This window comes from Oncorhynchus tshawytscha, linkage group LG34, assembly GCF_018296145.1.
Source record: "Oncorhynchus tshawytscha isolate Ot180627B linkage group LG34, Otsh_v2.0, whole genome shotgun sequence".
NCBI lineage: Eukaryota > Metazoa > Chordata > Actinopteri > Salmoniformes > Salmonidae > Oncorhynchus > Oncorhynchus tshawytscha.
The window spans coordinates 10,109,036-10,131,372 of NC_056462.1; the positions used below are offsets into that span (position 1 = coordinate 10,109,036).

The 22,337-nt window shown below is 42.2% G+C and overlaps 4 protein-coding genes across 7 annotated transcripts in view; 2 read left to right on the forward strand and 2 right to left on the reverse strand.

The window, feature by feature from the left end:
- Positions 1-22,337, forward strand: part of LOC112231940 (zinc finger protein 583) — a 969,163-nt gene that overhangs the window by 373,641 nt on the left and 573,185 nt on the right. The window lies entirely within an intron of this gene.
- The window catches only part of LOC112231889 (zinc finger protein with KRAB and SCAN domains 8-like), a 359,191-nt gene that overhangs the window by 189,607 nt on the left and 147,247 nt on the right, over positions 1-22,337 (reverse strand). The gene's annotated exons all lie outside the window — the stretch shown is intronic.
- Positions 1-22,337, reverse strand: part of LOC112231888 (zinc finger protein 629) — a 233,573-nt gene that overhangs the window by 75,679 nt on the left and 135,557 nt on the right. The window lies entirely within an intron of this gene.
- LOC121841784 (sal-like protein 4) lies at positions 9,882-19,812 on the forward strand. Its single transcript, XM_042311905.1, has 6 exons — positions 9,882-10,411; positions 10,777-10,907; positions 12,657-12,821; positions 17,776-17,934; positions 18,152-18,263; positions 18,615-19,812. Exons 1-6 carry the CDS (start codon positions 10,129-10,131, stop codon positions 19,571-19,573), a joined length of 1,809 nt encoding a protein of 602 aa, XP_042167839.1. The 5' UTR covers positions 9,882-10,128; the 3' UTR covers positions 19,574-19,812.

Here is a 22,337-nt window from a genome sequence, read left to right on the forward strand (position 1 = left end):
TGGCGGTTATGATATCTTTTAGGACCTTGAGCGTGGCTGAGGTGCACCCATGACCAGCTCGGAAACCAGATTGCATAGTGGAGAAGGTATGGTAGGATTCAAAATGGTTGGTGATCTGTTTATTAACTTGGCTTTCGAAGATTTTAGAAAGGCAGGACAGGATGGATATAGGTCTATAACAGTTTGGGTCTAGAGTGTCTCCCCCTTTGAAAAGGGGGATGACGGCGGCAGCTTTCCAATTTTGGGGGATCTCAGACGATACGAAAGAGAGGTTGAACAGGCTAGTAATAGGGGTTGAAACAATTGTGGAGGATCATTTTAGAAAGATAGGGTCCAGAACGTCTAGCCCAGTATATTTGTAGGGGTCCAGATTTTGCATCTCTTTCAGAACATCAGCTATCTGGATTTGGGTGAAGAAGAAGTGGGGGAGGCTTGGGCAAGTTGCTGTGGGGGGTGCAAAGGTGTTGGCCGCGGTAGGGGTAGCTAGGTGGAAAGCATGACCAGCCGTAGAAAAATGCTTCTTGAAATTCTCAATTATCGTAGATTTATCGGTGGTGACAGTGTTTCCTAGCCTCAGTGCAGTGGGAAGCTGGGAGGTGCTCTTATTCGCCATGGACTTTAGTGTCCCAGAACTTTTTGCAGTTACATCCTGCTACAGGATGCAAATTTCTGTTTGAAAAAGCTAGCCTTTGCTTTCCTAACTGCCTGTGTATATTGGTTCATAACTTCCCTGAAAAGTTGCATATCGCGGGGGCTATTCGATGCTAATGCAGAACATCACAGGATGTTTTTGTGCTGGTCAAAGGCAGTCAAGTCTGGAGTGAACCAAGGGCTATATCTGTTCTTAGTTCTCCATTTTTTTTGAATTGGGCATGCTTATTTAAGATGATGAGGAAAACACTTTTAAAGAGCAAGCAGACATCCTCTACTGACGGAATGAGGTCAATATCCTTCCAGGATACTCGGGCCAGGTCGATTAGAAAGGCCTGCTCGCTGAAGTGTTTTAGGGAGCGTTTGACAGTGATGAGGGGTGGTCGTTTGACCGCGGACCAATTATGGACGCAGGCAGTGATCACTGAGATCCTGGTTGAAGATAGCAGAGGTGTATTTAGAGAGCAGGTTGGTCAGGATGATCTCTGTGAGGGTGCCCATGTTTACGGATTTAGGGTTGTACCTGGTAGGTTCCTTGATAATTTGTGTGAGATTGAGGGCATCAAGCTTAGAATGTAGGATGGCCGGGGTGTTGAGCATATTGTCTTGATTGTCATTCGAGATATGATTTGTCTGCCGTTGTTATCATGGATTCACATACAGAACTGATGTCCTCTCCCAATGAACTACAGATTGCTGTCATCTTGCTGTTCTCCTGTTTAAATGCTTAGGGAATGGTTTCATAGAAGGTCTAGGCGGCAGGTAGCCTAGTGGTTAGAGTGTTGGACTAGTATCCGAAAGGTTGCAAGATCAAATCCCCAAGCTGACAAGGTAAAAATCTGTCATTCTGCCCCTGAACAATGCAGTTAACCCACTGTTCCTAGGCCGTCATTGAAAATAAGAATTTGTTCTTTGTTCCTAGTTAAATAAAGGCAAAATAAAAAGGCCTGCCTCCGTTACCTCCATGGTTACCCCACCAATACAGGCAAGGTCAGGGTGGGTGTTCACCACAAGAGGTACCTAGCCTATAACACAGCACACAATCCCAACAACACCCAAACAATGGCTAGAGGTCAAGGAGGGAGCTGAAAGACTTGCTTCTATTTCTTAAAGTAGGGGTCGCAACATAAATGTATAATTATTTAATTAACTACTGGAATTTATTTGGCCAAGTGCAACTGCGCTCTCTACTTAGCAGCGATCTCTCAGTTTGGTAGCTGCGCAAGTATGAGAGGTAGAGGGAGATGCCCGTGTGCTTCGCAGTTTACCGATCTTTTTTCTGCAGTTTTGTTGAAGATCCCTCAGCGACCCACACGCTGCAGCGCTGTCGTTCAAGCCACTGACTTGTTATTCCCAGTCGCCATCACTCACCGCTGTCATGAAATGGACTCATGCTAGAACTCACAAGTTCTGACTGAGCTCAATCGTCATGAAACGCAAATACAGTAATGACTTTTTGTCTCTTTCATACTTTGAGGAATACCGAGGAGCGCCCACAATATGTTTTGTGTGGGGAAGTGCATAGTAATGAGTCTCTCAAAACGAACAAATTAATAGAATGACACGTACTGACCAAACATCCAGGCACAACATGACGGTAAACCCAGGGAGTTCTTTCAGTTCAGGGCAGAATGCTTCAGGAAACAGTTCTTCGAAAGTGGAAAAGTAAGTCAACTAGCAAGGCATTGTCATTTAATTTATGCATAAATAAGGGAGTACTATCTCTCATAGTAGATGTGAGTTTCTCTTTCAAAAAAATCCTCTGGCCTTGTAACGTTACACAGCTAACGTAAACTCACCCCACTCCGTAGAAATGTGCGCAACCACGATATTCAAACAAGGCTAATGGGACTGTGTTGACTTCAAAATCGGGGGTGTGAATTTCTTTTCAAGCGTTGATCGACATGGTAATGGCTCTATAGTATTGGAGAGAAGTTGAAAAAACACCCTCTGTTACATCGTGACGTGTCATGTCGTAACGTACAGCACGCATAAAGCAACTATTTCTGTCTTACAATCTCTCTCCACCAGGTGTAGCACTTCTCTCGTCGTTTTAAAACAATAATTGGACAGTGATGGGGGTAAGGGGGAATACCTAGTCATTTTTTGCATCATCACCGCAAGCGATCATGACTCTCAAAGCCGCTGTTTACTTCTAAGATCACTTTAGCACTGCCCTAAAAACCCGATTCAAATTCGACACGAACCTTCAAATAGGTATGTAATGACACATTATATAAAGTCTTTATAGTGTTTTATTTACATTTTAGAGGCGATAAGTTGGACAGATCGAGTGGAAAAAAAAGCAATTTTCCCACACATCTCTCCTTCTCACTATCACGCATTAGTTTTGCTTCCCCACCTGCCATTTTTAAAAAGACCCGACAGGGCTCATTGTCTGCTTGAATTATGCAGAAACGGGCAGCGTGGGGGTCATGTAATTGATTCTGTTGGAAAGGGGAGAAATTGTGCTTTACAATGGTATTGACATTACAGTTGATCTGGAAGTATTACGTTTTTGGGCCGCTACAATAAGGTCAATTGTACGGACCAAGGTGATGTACAAATTGAGAGAGTTTACATTAATAGTTAACGTTAGTCTAGATTGGAACTGTTGCTGTTAAAATACAAGTAATAATTGATTGAAGCAAGATGCTTTTTGAGGCAAACACTCACACAGTTCTGGGTTGCTCATCTGCAGCATTAAGCGGTCTCATGCCTGACTGAGAAAGCAGTAGATGTTCTGATCCAGTTTGGCACCACATACCTATGCAAGTCAGGGTTCTCAAGTACAGAAACAGTGTCAATGCTGAGCATGACCTCAGTGTTGCACTGTGAAAAACTGAGTCCAGAATAGACCTACTTGTTGAAAACTTCAACCAGCCACACACCTCTCATTATGACTGTGTGTATGTAGGTGTTTTCTGGTCTACATCTGTGTGATGTGATCAATCAGTTTATTCCAGTTCAGAATAGAAAAATAAGTATTTTAAACGGCAACAGTTCCAACCTAGACGTTCTATCAACAATAATTTCTACAGTAAGATGTACAGTAGGCCTGACATTTATCTGTACTGTTACTTAGGGTTGCAGGTTCAAAAAGCCTGTGTGTGTGTGTGTGTGTGTGTGTGTGTGTGTGTGTTCTGTTATACACCTGTGTGATGTGATCAATCCTTTTATTCCAGTTCCGAATGAAATCATTTATTGTATTTAACAGCAACAGTTCCAACCTAGACAGGTATGTAAGAGTGTTTTGAAATGGGGAAAAATAAACATGAAAAGATGATATTTATGGGTATTTCATTATTTGTTTATGTATATATTGCATGTTTGTTAGGCATAAAGGCAGTTAAATGTACCGATATTTATGTATAGTTGCATATTTTCCTAAGCTTGGGTCCCAGGAAAACACAGAATTTCTAATTTGGGTCCCAAGCTGAAAAAGTTTTAAGATCCCCTGCTCTAGTGTCATTGTGTCACAACGTGAGGGGCTGAGCATTAGGACGGACGCTGACAAGCTGTACGCCTTCCCCACATTTGGGAACTGCTTCACTGAGGAAAACTATGTGAAGAGGCACCAGACCATTCTCACCAAGGCCCTTCAAGTGAAGAGCTTCTCCTTCCTGAGTAGCCTTATGAGACATAGGAGTGTCCACAATGGGGAGAAATCGTAGCAGTGTGGCTTGAGATGTACACAAGGGATATCTGGGAACCATTCTTTATCTGACATATTATGGTTATCATGTATAGTGTCTTGGGGTACAGTAAGAGTTTTTTGGATTACTAAGTCCCTCAGTTGAACATCTGGGTATGCTCACATGACTTGTTGTTTGAGGTGCTGGCATTAAAGTGTAACACTACATTTCCCCCTCTGCGTTTGGTTTTGCCTGTGTTCTATTCATAACAACATAATGTTCCTATTTTTTTGTATTATTATTTTACATAATCAGCTGGTCTGGAGATGAAAGAAATGCACACCTATTTAGGTGAGGTGCTGGCTAGCTGAAAAGGAGAGTCTCAGATGCAATAATTTAATAACCAATGTTTTGACAGACAACCTGGCTTCATCTGTTCCTTTATGTAAAAAAAAAAAAAAATAGGTGATCAAATCTGTCAGCAAATGAAAATCATGTTGTCTTTTTGATATGAAACCTATAGGTTTCTGTCCTTACCACTGATAGGATCTAGCCACCCTTTCCTTTTAGGTCAGTAGCTAGGTTTCCATCCAATTTGCAACAGATTTTAATGTGAATATTCTAATATCTGCATAAAACAGTATGCATTTTCTCACCAGTGATGTGTTTCGATCAAACTGACTTTTTGAGGATAAAAGGCTGTGTGTGACGATGTAGTTCACATAAAAATAACTTTTACAGTTCCAATTCCCATGTACTGAATGAAAATACAAGTTAAATAGGTTTCCATCGCATTTTTTTTAAAATTGTGCCGTAGGGGGTTGGGTAGGTTACTTTCTAAATGTAATCCGTTACATTATTGATTACAATTTGACAGGTAACTAACTTTTTGATTACCCAAACTCAGTAGTGTAATCTAATTGTATTCAGTTACTTTTAAATTACTTTCCCCTTAAGAGGCATTAGAAGAAGACAAAAATGTATGCTACCAATTGCAGGATAAATCAATGTTAAAGTTTACATAGCTCGCCATATATAGTTACCTTTTACTTTATTGTTTGGTTATGTAGGCTTCTTCTAACCTATCGCTTTATACTACATATAATACATACGATTAAATAGTATCTTTACATTTAAAAACCAAAGTCTATCAAAATTCCAGTCATTCCAATAAATGTTATACCCCTTGATCTTGAAGGATAGGACTTGGAAATATGGAAGTATAGATTAGCCAAATTGTTTTACCTGAGCATAACCTCAACTAAGGATTTATTAGCAAGCCCTACTATGTTGTTTATGATTTTGTGTCATGGAGGACTGATTGGGCTCATTGATTCGAGTTGAAAAATAAATGTTGCGCTCATGGAATGGCATGCTGAGAGCTACTGAAAATGGCTATTTACAATGTGAAAAATGGATGCCATGTGCTGCATTTGCTATAGGCCTAGCTCTGTTTACCTTTTTGTTGGTGACACTTTGATATCTTGATAATATGCAGGGAAAATCCACAGATGAAACAATAACAAATTGTCGCCCGCATCTGTAATCTGATTACAATATTTTTTGCTGGTAAAGTAAAATATTACAGCTACCGTTTTTAAAAAAATCCGTTACTCCCCAACCCTGGTTATATAGCAAATGTGCCTACTCTGGTCTTGGCACATGCGCTCTTGCCAACAAACTCGGAGATACAGTGCGCGTAGGCAACCTTCATTATGAGATTATTATGGATATGAGCGATATTATTTGCCAAACGGTAGCCAAGCATCGATCATCATGTCACCAGAATAAGACCCTTGATATTTATTGGAAAGGTGCATCAAGCTCATCACTTTGCACCTTCACCACCCTGTGAAATTCATCATAATGTATTTAATCTGTAACAACATAAACTGCATGCACTGAGTCGTAGTGGGAGGACCACACAACATATCATAGCATGACTCAAAAGTTTACTTCGAAGTTATGGTTAATATAGCAATATTTGCGCATGAATGCGTTTCCACCGCCATTTCTTGCATAATACATTTTACCGATACAGAAAGATCCAAACATGTCGAATGAATAAATGGTCTATGTCATTTATATTTAAAAAAAAAAAAAAAAACATCAGCCCGTGGTAACGTTTTGCCTGCGTCAGGTAATTCATCCGCATGAAATGGTTGGATGGAAACGTGGTTAGTTACGGAAATTGTTATAAACAAGCCTGCTCTGAAGGATACTGATCGTGAAATGTTTTATGTGTAATGTAATAAACAGTACCGTTTTTCAAAGAACATCCCGCATACCCTTTTCATTTAGCCACACTCTTTGAGCTGTGACGCCAACCAAGCGCAATAGTAATGGCGTCTTTTTGTATGCACTAACGGAGGCTAACTCCGCCATGGCTCTTTGGCCAAAGCCTATGGGGAAATTAATGATTTTTTGTTGTTGATAATATCATCGAAAATAAGGTCTGTGGTAAACACAGTTTCAGGAGAATTTATAAGTTTTGTTCTATGAGATAATCTTCATCAGCTAACCATACTTTGTGAATTTGGAAGCATTTATATAATCAAAACAACCCCATAAAGGCTTCATAATTCATAAAGGTCATGTTAACTGACTGATATTATCTCATTGAACAAAATGTGAAGGATCTCCTAACGAAGAAGAGGTAGAAAATGCTAAATCGTCTGTGGTTTTTAGGACTACAAGCTCGCAAGGTCTACGCCTATAAAATCCTTTCTCTAACCTCCATTCTGCCAGTAAGAGCATGCAAGAAAAAGGCTGTGACCTCGGGAATTTCCCTTCAAAATAAAAGTCCTGCAATGAAGATGGTTAAAAAATTATAATAATGGTTGAAATTCGTAACATTTTATGAGAAAATGTTAGCAGACTTAGAATTGTCTTTAATAATATCAAAAAAGGGAAAAAGTTAATCGCCATAATTGCATAAATAATGTCATAGCATTGACATTATTGTTAACAGCATTAAAGGTAATGATTACTAGATAGTTATTATGTTAATTGCCTGTACCACCTAAAATGTGGGGTCCATTCTACTCAGGAGCACTTCTACTTTCCAAATCCATTGAGTTTACAACTTGAGGAGCATCACTGCTCATTTTGCAGCCAAAGTCTGGCCTATCAGTTTAAATGCAGTAGGATTTTCATATTGAACATACATATTGCATTGTACTACACTATGAAACAAAGATAAATGACAAAGAATGATAGTAAAAAAGCTTTGGACCACCTTAATGAAATTTCGGCAAAAAGGCATACTCAGCTCCATCATTCATTAAATCAGATGGCTCATTCACCACAAAACCCACTGATATTGCAAACTAATTTAAGGATTTTTTTTCCATTGGCAAGATTGGCAAACTTAAGCATGACATGCCAGCAAGAAATGCTGACACTACACATCCAAGTATATATGACCAAATTATGAAGGACAACCATTGTAATTTTGAATTCTGTAAAGTGAGTGTGGAAGAGGTGAAAATATTATTATTGTTGTCTATCAACAATGACAAGCCACCCAGGTCTGACAACTTGGATGGAAAATTACTGAGGATAAAAGCGGACAATATTACCACTCATCTTTGCCATATCTTAAATTGAAGCCTACTAGAAAGTGTGTGCCTTCAGGCCTGGAGGGAAGCTAAAGTCATTCCGCTACCTAAGAATAGTAACGCCCCCTTTACTGGCTCATATAGCCGACCAATCAGCCTGTTACCAACCTTTAGTAAACTTTTAGAAAAAATTGCGTTTGACCAGATACAATGCTATTTTACAGTAAACAAATTTCCAACAGACTTTCAGCATGCTTATAGGGAAGGACATTCAATAAGCACAGCACTTACAGAAATGACTGATGATTGACTGAGAGAAAATTATGATAAAGAGATTGTGGGAGCTGTTTTGTTAGATTTCAGTGTAGCTTTTTACATTATCGATCATAGTCTGCTGCTGGAAAAACATATGTGTTATGGCCCTACACCCCCTGCTATATTGTGGATAGAGTTACCTGTCTAACAGAACGCAGAGGGTGTTCTTTAATGGAAGCCTCTCAAACATAATCCAGGTAGAATTCCCCTTGGCCCCTTACTTAAAAAAACATCTTTACTAATGACATACCACTGGCTTTGGGTAAGGCCAATGTGTCTATGTATGTGGATGACTCAACACTATACACGTCAACTACTACAACGACTGAAATGACTGCAACACTTAACAAAGATCTACAGTTAGTTTCAGAATGGGTGGCAAGGAATAAGTTAGTCCTAAATATTTCCAAAACTAAACTGCTTGGAGTAACACTGTCATGGTCAAACCATATTGATACAACAGTAGCTAAGATGGGGAGAAGTCTGTACATAATAAAGCGCTACTCTGACTTCATAACAACACTATCAACAAGGCAGGTCCTACAGGCTCTAGTTTTGTTGCACCTGGACTACTGTTCAGTCGTGTGATCAGGTGCCACAAAGAGGGACTCAGGAAAAATGCAATAGTCTCAGAACAGGGCAGCACGGCTGGCCCTTGGATGTACAGAGAGCTAATATTAATAATATGCATGTGTAACAGTATAGACTTTACGTCCGTCCCCCCGATCTGGGCGCGAATCAGGGACGCTCTGCACACGTCAACAGTCACCCTCAAAGCATCGTTACCCATCGCTCCCCAAAAGCCGCGGCCCTTGCAGAGCAAGGGAAACCACTACTTCAAGGTCTCAGAGCAAGTTACGTCACCGATTGAAACACCGCTAACTAGTAGCCCTTTCACATTGGCTACACTCACCCCCCTTTTGACCTCCTCCTTTTTCCGCAGCAACCAGTGATCCGGGTCAACAGCATCAATGTAACAGTATAGACTTTACATACGTCCCCTCGCCCCGACCTGGGCGCGAACCAGGGACGCTCTGCACACGTCAACAGTCACCCTCAAAGCATCGTTACCCATCGCTCCCCAAAAGCCGCGGCCCTTGCAGAGCAAGGGAAACCACTACTTCAAGGTCTCAGAGCAAGTGACATCACCGATTGAAATGCCACTAGCGCGCACCACCGCTAACTAGCTAGACATTTCACATCGGCTACACATGTAAATCTCTCCTGGCCCAAAGTGGAGGAGATATTGACTTCATCACTACTTGTCTTTGTGAGAGGTTTTGACATGTTGAATGTACTGAGCTGTCTGTTTGAACTACTTGCACACAGCTTGGACAAACATGCATACCCCGCAAGACATGCCACCAGAGGTCTCTTCACAGTCCTCAAGTTCAGAACAGACTATGGGAGGCACACAGTACTACATAGAGCCATGACTCGATGGAACTCTATCCCACATCAAACCATGTGTTTGATGTATTTGATAACATTCCACTCCAGCCGTTAACATGAGCCCGTCCTCCCCAATTAAGGTGCCTCTAACCTCCCGTGGTACAGTCCAATAAATGATAGGATTACACACACAAAAAACATTGTTGACCATTTAGGCTTTAAGAAATAAAACAAATAAATCACATAGAAACACTTGAAATGATTCTTTCTGTGATAACTAGTATAAAATATATAGATAATTGTGGACATTTTGCATTGTTTTGGCACAATTATTCATTTGCAAAGTGTACAGGACTCTTATTCAGAAGAATTCCAAAAATCCGTGACTCGGAAGTACTTAGTTCTTCTTGCCTGTGTCACAGTTTCTGGACCAGAGTTTTGTATTGCCTTTGGTCGGACTTTTGCCCAAACCCCAGTGTCCGATTACAATTTCCACGTTAGCGTTTTTAAATTCGCGTTGGAGATAGGACTTGGTTGATAGATGTTATTTAGGCAACGCTAGCTAGCTGCTTACAATGGCTAACTGTATGGTTTTCCACACTCAAATAGCCTCCGTCATGGAGGTGCTAGCGAATGCAGCCGTGTCAGAGATCTGTAAACTCGTAGACGACGACTATGCAGTGTTTCGTTTGGAAATTTCTCAAAGCCAGAAAGAAAACAGGACATTGCGGAGGAAACTACAGCTACTGGAACTGAAGATGGCACGGGAGCGCGCAGAGAGGACAATGCGAGAGCGCGTCCTCGCAAGTCGTCCAAGAAGTGTCAAGATTCTCGACCAGTACAGAGGAATAGCAAGAGGTACATTTAGCAGAAGGCCAAGACTGCCAGGCTTAGCGCCCTGTTCCCCTCAGCGCACGTGTGGATTTACATGTGTTAAGTACATATGGTTGCCCAAAATTGGGTGTTGGTCAGTTTTTGGATTGCATGGAGTAATTCCCCTGATTCCTTTGTTCAAGATAACGAAGACACTATCATATTTTAACCAGATTCTTGATTTAAAACATTTCCTATTATTTACTCATTGAAAACAATATGATGCATGTAACATAATCAATCGATCTATAAATAGTATATCAAGAAGTTATGAGAAGTGTTACCTTATACACAATGTCAAAACTGTCAATAGTGTACCTAACCACCTCTATTCCCCCAATCACTCTCAGGTGAAGGACATCTCACTGGAGGCCACAGAAGCTTTGTGAAGCCAGCTGGACACAATACATGGAGAGATGACCAACCAATCACAGTTGATGAAGGGAGTGGAACCTCAACCCAGCACATTATCATAATAGAGGTTAGTATAATAGTATTGCATAATATGTTTTTGTTACTTTGTAAATCAAATGTGGCCTGTTTATTTCCGAAAGGCTCCTCTTCAGCTATTCACTTGCTTACAGTGGATTTGGAAAGTATTTAGACCCCGTTTCTTCTACATTTTGTTACGTTAGTCTTATTCTGAAATTGATTAAATCATTTTTTCCCATCATCAATCTACACACAATACCCCATAATGGCAAAGAAAAAACAGAATTTTAGATTTTTCTCTCAATGTCTAAAAAATAAACTGAAATATCACATTTCCGTAAGTATTCAGACCCTTTACTCAGTAATTTGTTGAAGCACCTTTGGCAGCGATTACAGCCTCGAGTCTTCTTGAGTATGACGCTACAAGCTTGGCACACCTGTATCTGGGGAGTTTCTCCCATTCTTCTCTGCAGATCCTCTCAAGCTCTGTCAGGTTGGATGGGGATCGTTGCTGCACAGCTATTTTCAGGTCTCTCCAGAGATGTTCAATTGGGTTCAAGTCCAGGCTCTGGCTGGGCCACTCAAGGATATTTAGAGACTTGTCCCGAAGCCACTCCTGTGTTGTCTTGGCTGTGTGCTTAGGGTCGTTGTCCTGTTGGAAGGTGAACCTTCGCCCCAGTCTGAGGTCCTGAGCAGGTTTTCATCAATTATCTCAATGTACTTTGCTCTTTTCATCTTTCCCTCAATCCTGACTATTCTCCCAGTTCCTGCCGCTGAGAAACATCCCCACAGCATGATTCTGCCACCAACATGCTTCACCATAGGGATGGTATTAACCAGGTGATGAGCGGTGCCTGGTTTCCTCCAGATGTGATGCTTGGCATTCAGGCCAAAGAGTTCAGTCTTGGTTTCATCAGACCTGGGAATCTGGTTTCTCATGGTCTGAGAGTCCTTTAGGTGCCTTTTGTCAAACTCCAAGCGGGCGGTCATGCGCCTTTTACTGAGGAGTGGCTTCTGTCTGGCCACTCTACCATAAAGGCCTGATTGGTGGAGTGCTACAGAGAATGTTGTCCTTCTGGAAGGTTCTCCCATCTCCACAGAGGAACTCTGGAGCTCTGTCACAGGGACCACCGGGTTCTTGGTCACCTCCCCGACCAAGGCCCTTCTCTCTCGATTGCACGGTTTGGCTGGGTGGCCAGCTCTAGGAAGAGTCTTGGTGGTTACAAACTTCTTCCATTTAAGAATCTTGGGGACCTTCAATGCTGCAAAATTGTTTTGGCATCTTTCCCCAGATACGTGCCTTGACAATCCTGTCTCAGCGCTCTATGAACAATTCCTTCAACCTCTGCTCGGTTTTTGCTCTGGCATGCACTGTCAACTGTGGAACCTTATATAGACAGGTGAGTGCCTTTCCAAATCATGTCCAATCAATTGAATTTACCACAAGTGGACTTCAATTAAGTTGTAGAAACATCTCAAGGATGATCAGTGGAACCAGGATGCACCTGCCCTCAAATTGCTTTATAGAAAAATAACATATAATATTAATCAATAATAATTCTGTTTTATTTTTAATACATTTGCAAAAATGTCTAAACCTGTTTTCACTTAGTCATTATGGGGTTTTGTGAGTAGATTGATGAGGAATTTAGAATAAGGCTCTAACAACAAAGTGAAGGTGTCTGAATACTTTTGGAATGCACTGTACCTCCACATCCTCATTTATCTCGTGAGACTTCCCTATGACATTGTTATTCAACTCATGTACCGGTAATAACCTTCTCTTTTCTTGTGTTAGTCTGCAGATGCAGAGGCTGCAGGTCCTGGGGTTAAGCAGGAGATGGCTGAAGGAGAAGAGGACCCACGGCACAGCAGAGACAGCCAGACTGCAGCGGCTGGAGCTCCCCCTGTAACCACGGAGGACCCCACCACCGCCCCATCGCAGCCCAGCAGCATCACGGAGGTCAGTGGAACGTCGAACACCATCTTCAAGACAGAGACATGCCCCAAGACTTCAATGATGCTGGGGCGACTGGGCTGTCCTGCTCCCCACTCAGAGTATTTACTTCACGGTAACCTGACAACGGTTCTGTCCCATCAGGACTCTGGTGACGTGTTACAGACTGTCAATGATCCGTCTTGTTCATACGCTACAGAGACACAGATGATACCTGGTGACATGCCTGTGGGCTTAGATACACAGACTAATCCAATGAGAGGGGACTGGAACCAGTACAGTAGTAGTGTATACTCTGAAGGGCGCCTAGATAAGAAAGGGGAGGGTCTGGTCGTAGATGAGGTGACTGTGAAAGTGGAGGATGACGTTTCTCTGACATGGAATGCAGACCAGACTCACTTAGGAGAAGGACACTCGCAGGGCAACAGCAGTGATTTCTTAGACTACAGGGAAAGCTTAGAGACCAATCTAAATGTTGGCACCCACTCCCCTTTACATGCGTTCAGGGATTGCGACCCAGTGTCCACGTCAATGGGGTCTTCCGATTCACACAGCCATGTCCTTTTCGATCAGGTATTGAATTCAAACGACGGGGTCAGAGCCCAGGCTCGGGGAGGGGGAGCAACATCAGGCAAAAGTAAAGAGAAACGGTTCCTCTGTATGTTCTGTAACAAAGGCTTCAGCTGCCCCCAGAAGGTGGAGATCCACCAGAGGGTCCACACAGGGGAGAAACCCTACAGCTGTACCCAATGTCACATTCGCTTTGCCCAGGCTGGTGACCTGAAGAGGCACCAGAGGGTCCACACAGGGGAGAAACCCTTCAGCTGTACCCAGTGTAACATGCGCTTTGCCCATGCTGGCAACCTGAAGAGACACCAGAGGGTCCATACAGGGGAGAAATGATACAGCTGAGCCCAGTGTGAGAAGAGATTCTACCACCAGCAGCCAGCTGAAGATGCACCTGAAGGTCCACACAGGAGAAAGGTGGTTCGCACTGCAGGAAGAGGTTCTTAGAGAGGAGCTACCTCAGGATACACCAGCAGAAAACCATTCCAACTCAATTGCTTCTGACGTTTTGATCAAACCCTGCATTAAAGACAGATGAATTGTCAAAAGATCCACAGTTTCATTTGGAATTACTAGAGTAACATATTTCAGTGTTGAATATTCGCGAGGAATGTTGCTTCCAGACATTGTAAAATATACACTGAGTGTACAAAACATTAGGAACAACTGCTCTTTCCATGAATCCAGGTGAAACCTACAGTATGATCCCTTATTCATGTCATTGGTTAACTCCACTTAAATCAGTGCAGATGAAGGGCAGGAGACAGGTTAAATAATCTTTTTTGTTAAGCCTTGAGACATTAATTGTGTATGTGTGCCATTCAGAGGGACAAAATATTTAAGTGCCTTTATACGGGGTATGTAAGTAAGTGCCAGGCACACCGGTTTGAGTGTGTCAAGAACTGCAACGCTGCTGTTTCCGGTGTGTATCAAGAATGGTCCACCACCCGAAGGACATCCAGCCAACTTGACACAACTCTGGAAGCACTGGAGACTTTTGAGTCAATGCCCCAACGAATTGAGGATGTTCTGATGGCAAAAATGGGTGTAACTCCATATTAGGAAGGTATTCCTAATGTCTTGCACACTCAGTGTATAAGGCATATATAAGCCTAACAAAATGTATTTGAACTGTGTAGGCCAGTGGTTCCCAACTCCAGTCCTCGAGTAGCCCCAGACAAAAAAAACAGCTGATTCAACTCATCAACTATGTTTCCATTACATTTGTCCAGAGGTTTTTCATTGACATTTAGAAAGTGTGCGTAGAAAATAGATGTGACAGTTGTCTATTGCGGTGCGTTTCCATTGAACTGTCTTGTGTCGATCAAAAACAGCAGACGTAATGAGTACACATCAAAAAAAGGACCTGTCCAAAGTTTGGACACACCTACTCATTCAAGGGTTTTTCTTTATTTTTCTTTATTTTTACTATTTTCTACATTGTAGAATAAAAGTGAAGACATACATGGAATCATGTAGTAACCAAAAAAGTTTAACAAAACAAAATATATTTTAGGTTCTTCAAAGTAGCTACCCATGACAGCTTTGCTCACTCTGAAATGTCACATTTATATAAGTATTCAGACCCTTTACTCAGTACTTTGTTGAAGCAGCTTTGGCAGCGATTACAGCCTCGAGTCGTTTTGGGTTTGACGCTACAAGCTTGGAACACCTGTATTTGGGGAATTTCTCCCATTCTTCTCTGCAGATCCTCTCAAGCTCTGTCGGGTTGGATGGGGAGTGTCGCTGCACAGCTATTTTCAGGTCTCTCCAGAGATGTTAGATTGGGTTCAAGTCCGGGCTCTGGCTGGGCCACTCAAGGACATTCAGAGACTTGTAACGAAGCCACTCCTGCGTTGTCTTGGCTGTGTACTTAGGGTCGTTGTCCTGTTGGAAGGTGAACCTTCGCCCCAGTCTGAGGTCCTGAGCAGGTTTTCATCATGGATCTCTCTGTACTTTGCTCTGTTCATCTTTCCCTCAATCCTGACTGGTCTCCCAGTCCCTGCCGCTGAAAACATCCCCACAGCATGATGCTGCCACCACCATGCTTCACCGTAGGGATGGTGCCAGGTTTCCTCCAAACGTGACGCTTGGCATTCAGGCCAAAGAGTTCCATCTTTGTTTCATCAGACCAGAGAATCTTGTTTCTCATGGTCTGAGAGTCCTTTAGGTACCTTTTGGCAAACTCCAAGCGGGCTGTCATGTGCCTTTCACTGAGGAGTGGCTTCCGTCTGGACAATCTACCATAAAGGCCTGATTGGTGGAGTGCTGCAGAGATGGTTGTCCTTCTGGAAGGTTCTCCCATCTCCACAGAGGAACTCTGAAACTCCTTTAGAGGCCCTTCTCCCTCGATTGCTCAGTTTGAGTCTTGGTGGTTCCAAACTTCTTCCATTTAAGAATGATGGAGCCCAATGTGTTCTTGGGGACCTTCAATGCTGCAGAAATGTTTTTGTAACCTTCCTCAGATTGTTCCTTCAACCTCATGGCTTGGTTTTTGCTCTGACATGCACTGTCAACTGTGGGACCTTATATAGACAGGTGTGTGCCTTTCCAAATCATGTCCAATCAATTGAATTTACCACAGGTGGACACCAATCAAGTTGTAGAAACATCTCAAGGATGATCAATCGAAACAGGATGCACCTGAGCCCAATTTCGAGTCTCATAGCAAAAGGTCTAAATACTTATGGAAATAAAAATGATTTTGCAAAAATGTCTAAACCTGTTGTCGGTTTGTCATTATGGGGTATTGTGAGATCTGGTATCGTAAAAATATATATATTTTAGAATAAGCCTGTAACGTAACGATGTGTAAAAAATCAAGGGTTCTGAATACTTTCTGAAGGCACTGTATATAGCAACACCTCCCCCATAAGCATTTATGTCTCTTCTATGGATGTTATATCCTTGTAATTGCTACTGCTGTATCATCAAAGGAATTATCTAAGTGAGTCTCAGAAATTGCTAATATATGAATGCTATCTGATGTTAGCAAGTTATTGATTTCATTAACCTTATTTCAAAGGCTACATGTATTGAGTAATTTCTTTCCTGGGTAGCCTCTCAGAGACAGACATAATATAGAAAAGAACAAAGTAAGAGAAAAAATGAACATTCAGCAGTCCATTAATCAGTGTGTGTGTGTGTGTGTGTGTGTTTGCTGCGGGTGGACAATAAGCTTGTCATAGCGGATGTAAGGAATGTACCCACACGCTTTGGCAGCTTTCATGGCCGGGTCAAGTTATTTTCTCTTCTGGCCCACAGCTTCAAAAATTGAATTTTGAAGAGAATAATGGCCAATTGTTGGTTAATCCAGGTGTGGAAAGCTCTTAGACTTACCCGAAAAGGCTCAAAACTGCCAAAGGGGATTCTAACATGTATTGACTCAGGGGGTTACATACCTATCTAATTATGATATATTAGTGTTTTATTTTTCCTACTGCTAGAATTTTTCTTCTACTTTGACAGAGTATTTTGTGTAGATCGTTGACATTTTTCTTTTCAATTTAATCAATTTTAATCCTACTTTTGTAGCACAACAAAATGTGGAATAAGTCAAGGGGTATGAATACTTTCTGAAGGCACTGTAAATGAGGTTCCCAAATGCTTATTTCATAACTTCCATTCAACTACTTAATTTCTTTGCCAAGACACTTTTAATGAGAGAATTCATATTGTTTATCAAGCAGATTTGTAGTTTAGACGTGGTTTTCATATGTTGTATTTAAACATGTTTATGTTTAATAAACACTAGACTTTCTAAGACTTTCATTGAGACTCTCTTTTGTATATTACATCTGATACCACCCTATTTTGCATTTACCTGACAGCGCTTTATAACTAAATACACAGTGAGCTCAGTGGTAATTTTTTTGGTTTGTTTTGGCTCTGTACTTGAGCACTTTCGATTATAAATGATACAATGACTATGAGGTTAAAGTACAGACTGCCTGTTTTAAACTGAGGGTATTTAAAAATATATATATATATTTTTTTGTTTGTACATAGTCTCCCCATTTAAAGTGAGAAGGTTAGAGAAGAACAAATATCATACACCCCCCAAAAATGTGTCACTGTCCCAATATATTTGGAGCTTACTGTAGCTACACATACCCACACACTAACAAACCTACTGTACACGTCAAAATAGTTTAGTCAGGTTTGTCTGATGACTTTTGACTTATCATAGCCAACTTATTTTTACCCACAACATCATATTTATGTTCACCATGATGGGTTTAACAACAATGAAGTAATTCCGTAACTACAGTATAGGACTCAAACGTAGTGGGGATGGGTAAACACTCCATGTTAAAAGTTTCTTTATTATCTGTGTGTGTATGTACCTGAGGGAGTGTATGTCTGTGTAATCTGTATCACCTGTCTCTTCCAGGAGGAGGGTCCAGAGGTGCTGCTGGTGAAGGAGGAGGGGTGTGAGGGGGGTCTGGGGAACCCTGAGGGGACCATAGTCATGGAGGACAACCAGACTACACCTCCTGAACCCACAGAGGAACCAGCAGAGCAGCACAGGACCACACACAATCTCACTGAGGTGAGCCCACTGTGAACTACTGTCTGAATGGTATTAGATCAGGTGGGACCATGCCATATAATTAGTATTAAACCATTAGTATTGTATTAAATCAGCCTACATGTTTTGAATTGTACTCATAGCAGTCCCTCATTGCCCAATCAGATTGATGCTCCATAGCAGGGTGCTCATATCAGATTTCTTGATCCAACATCCTCTCACTCTGTTTCTCTTACAGTCAGTAGACATGGAGGATGGGAAGCCTGATCTGCTGCTGGTCAAAGAGGAGACAATAGAAGACGGACCAGAGAGTGTTGATCTGCTGAGTGGACTAAAGACGGGGGAGCAAGGTAAGGGAGAAATACATACACCTGCTTCTACACCTGCATTGCTTGCTGTTTGGGGTTTTTGGCTGGGTTTCTGTACAGCACTTTGAGATATCAGCTGATGTAAGAAGGGCTATATAAATACATTTGATTTAATATAGCCTAGATACAGTAATATATCTTCAATAGGAATAGTGATGCACCTGTCTATAATTGATTTTGTTCATTCATAAAATGAATTCAATACAACTTATGTTTACATATAAAAACACACATTATAATGTATGAACTTGACCAGGTAATAGACTGAAAAAACTCCATATGTAGAATTATCTGCCATGTTTGGAAAGTCTATTCTCTAACCTCTTCCTGCAGGTGGTTGGCTGGAGGCTAACAGAGGAAACTGGGCGACGATCTTGGATTCTAAGACAGGTGCAGCCAAGGGCCCGGTGGACAACATCACCGAGCAGGCCAGGACCACAGGCGACATAGTGGATGTCAGTGGAAGGGACAGCATCCTCAACTCTGGGCTGGTGAACAACACTGTTAACCACAACCAGAAACAGACAGTCGAACACAAAACAACAACCGATCATAGTCTCCATGACAACAGACTGGCTGAGACCAGGGTGAGGATTAGATTTGGTCTGCGGGGACAGGTAGGTGTCCGTATGCGGCAAGAGAGAACAGACACAGACTTGGCTAGTGATGCTCCATCCTGCTCCTATAGTTGTGATTCAGAGAGACTGATGGTGCCTCAGGTTAACCCTCCAACAGGTGCTGCCTTCAGCCTGCCTTCTATAGGATCTATCAACTGGAACATGGACCCTGCCACAACACAGACACTCCCTGGCATTCGACCTCCTCACACTCCCCTTATGTTAAACCAGACCTCAGACAATTCCAGTGCCTCAACACTAAATAGCTACACAAGCCCATTGACAAATGACATTAGTTGTGACACTATCAGCAGATCTGGTGGCAAAGAGAAGCGCTTCTCATGTTCGTTCTGTGGGAAAGTCTTCAGTTTCCCCAAACAGGTGGAGATCCACCAGAGGATGCACACGGGGGAGAAACCTTTCGGCTGCCACCTGTGCCGGGCCAGTTTCTCACACTCGTCCAGCCTGAAGAGGCACCAGAGGGTCCACACAGGGGAGAAACCCTACAGCTGTCTGCAGTGTGAGAAGAGGTTTTCCCACCAGCACCAGCTGAAGAGGCACCTGAAGGTCCACACGGGAGAGAGGCCATTCACCTGTACGCACTGCGGGAAGAGGTTCTCAGAGGGGAGATACCTCAGGGCACACCAGCAGAAAATGCACACGGCCCATGTATAGAGTACAGTGACATGTAATGTAATACTAGTTTGTTTGTAGTTAATTCTGTTTGTTTTGGATGCAGTAGGGAACTATATGAAGTGAACTGAGGAAAGAATGAGTATGATGAGGCAGAGTAGATGACATGGTGATGGATGGTGTCTGTAAAAATGCTTCACTGATGAAAAGTGACAACCTTGACCTGTTGTTTGATGCTGTTTTTTATAATGAGGAAATATTAGTGCCTTAATTCATGTTTACCTGACTAAGTATTGAACACATTTATTTTGGTTATTGAACTACAGAAGTTATAGTGGATTTACATCTGATAATGGAATTACATCTTGGGTCCCTGATCTATACTATACAGAAATGTATAATTATGGCTATGAATGTCATTCGCTTCATGGTGATGTATCCTCATTCGGTACACAAAGGTAGAGAAATATGTAATATCCGTATTTTGCATATTTGGGTATTATTCTACACAGTGGCTATTATTGTAATGAGCTCCGCCACCCCAAACAAAATCTTGTTTCACAAGTTTGGACGTCACAGAAGAGAACCCGTACAGGACAGTAGAGTACATTGTACTGTGTTCTCTAATGTGCTCTACTGTACAATACTTTACTGTTCTGTACTTTACTGTTGTTACAGGCTTTGGTTTTTCCATTCATATTTCGAGGTTGGACTTTAGCACGTTGGGCGCACCGATTGGTGTCACCTCGTTGGTCAGAAGGGTTTTCACCTGTGCTGGCCCAGTGCTCCAGATGGCTTGAGAGATGTGGAGGGTTAACACCTTTAGTGTAAATATTTTATTTTATTTTCACTGTTTTTGTTTTGTTCCTCTTTTTGGTTTGCATCCAGTCTTTAAGTTTGATGTGGGTTTTAATTTAGTTTGCCGTTTTTTGGGCAAATTTAATGGCCGCTCATGGTGAGTGTCTTTTAGGTCCCAGTTGTTGTTGCTAGACAACTTTCAGTGGACAACCCCATGAGTGTCTTTCAGAACCCCTCCTAGAACCCCACCTGTTTCGTTTTGGTTTTTGTTCGTTCCCCCTTCTGTTGGAGACCCAATTTTTGGTTTCAAAATAGGGGCTCGTCTGAGATCTTCAAGCCCAGGAGTATGGTAGTTGCTCTAATCTACTCTGAAGCTCTGCTTTGCCCAGATATTAGGGGGTTCAAAAGACACTTTTGTGGTAGAGTTTCTGTCACTGACATCCACCCTGAGAGCTTTGAAGATTGGTGGAATCATTTTGAAAAGTGGAACACAGGCTAATAAAAAAAAAGTTCAAAAAGCCATGGACTTTAAGTTGGAAGCGTTTGTGGAAAACCCTACATGGAAGATGCTAGAACAATGTACGAAGAAGAATCTGCTCGTCATTGCAAAGCATTGTGACATCAAAGTTGTACATGCCGATTCAAAAGCAGTATTCAAAGAGTTAGTCTATACTACTTTGGTGGAGGAGGAAATGCTTCCGGAGAGGGAAGGATGATGAAAAGGGTCCTACGGGTGGTAGAGTACACCCCATAGATGTGCAACTGCGAGAGGTAGAACTAAAGGCAAAAAGAAAGCTTGAGCACAAGGAAAGGGAAAGAGAACATGCAGCCAGGCAACAGGAACGTGAGCATGCCATTAAGATTAGGAGAGATGGATCTAGAAGCACTCCGAATCCAGTGAAGCCATCTTGCACCGTCGCCAGATTTTGATCTTGGTCAGAACAGCCGACTTGAACCGCCTTTCAACATAAAGGAGTTGGATGTATATTTTACTCGGTTTGAGCGGATTGCCAAATTCCTAAAATGGCAGCGAAATACACTATATATATAAAAATATGTGGACACCCCTTTTAATTAGTGTATTCGGCTATTCCAGCCACACCCGTTCCTGACGTATATAAAATCAAGCACACAGCCATGCAATCTCTATAGACAAACATTGACAGTAGAATGGCCTTAAAGAAGAGCTCAGTGACCTTCTGCCCTGCTAGAGCTGCCCCGGTCAACTGTAAGTGCTATTATTGTGAAGTGGAAACATCTAGGACCAACAACTTCTCAGCCGTGAAGTGGTAGGCCACACAAGCTCACAGAATGGGACCGCCGAGTGCTGAAGTGTGTAGCGTGTAAAAATCGTCTGTCCTCGGTTGCAACACTTACTACCGAGTTCCAGATCTCCTTAGGAAGCTTCATGAAATTGGTTTCCATGGCCGAGCAGCCGTGGAGGAGAAATAATGGTCTAGGGCTGTTTTTCATGGTTCGGGCTGGGCCCCTTGGTTCCAGTGTAGGGAAATGTTAACGCTACAGCATACAATGACATTCTATTCGATTCGATTCTGTGCTTCCAACTTTGTGGCAACAGTTTGGGGAAGGCCCTTTCCTGTTTCAGCATGACAATGCCCCCATGCACAAAGCGAGGTCCATACAGAAATGTTTTGTCGAGATCGGTATGGAAGAACTTGACTGCTGCTCCAAAGTGTTCTTGTGGGAAAAGCTGAGAAAGTGTACGCCACTTTATCTCTTGACCAGAGCTCAGATTATTACACTGTTAAAGTGTCTATCCTTCAGGCTTACGAGTTGATCTCTGAGAGAACAGTTCCGTAAATGACAAAATACAGAATCACAAAGCAATGTTGAATTTGCAAGGGAACACGCATGTCTTTTTGATCGGTGGTTTGGTTCTCAAGAGGTCAAAGACCTTGAGGATTTAAAGACACTCATCAAGCACTGCAGCAGTAATGAACGTAGGAAAGTGTATCTATAGGCTTTCGTTATTATTAGTGGCTTGGGT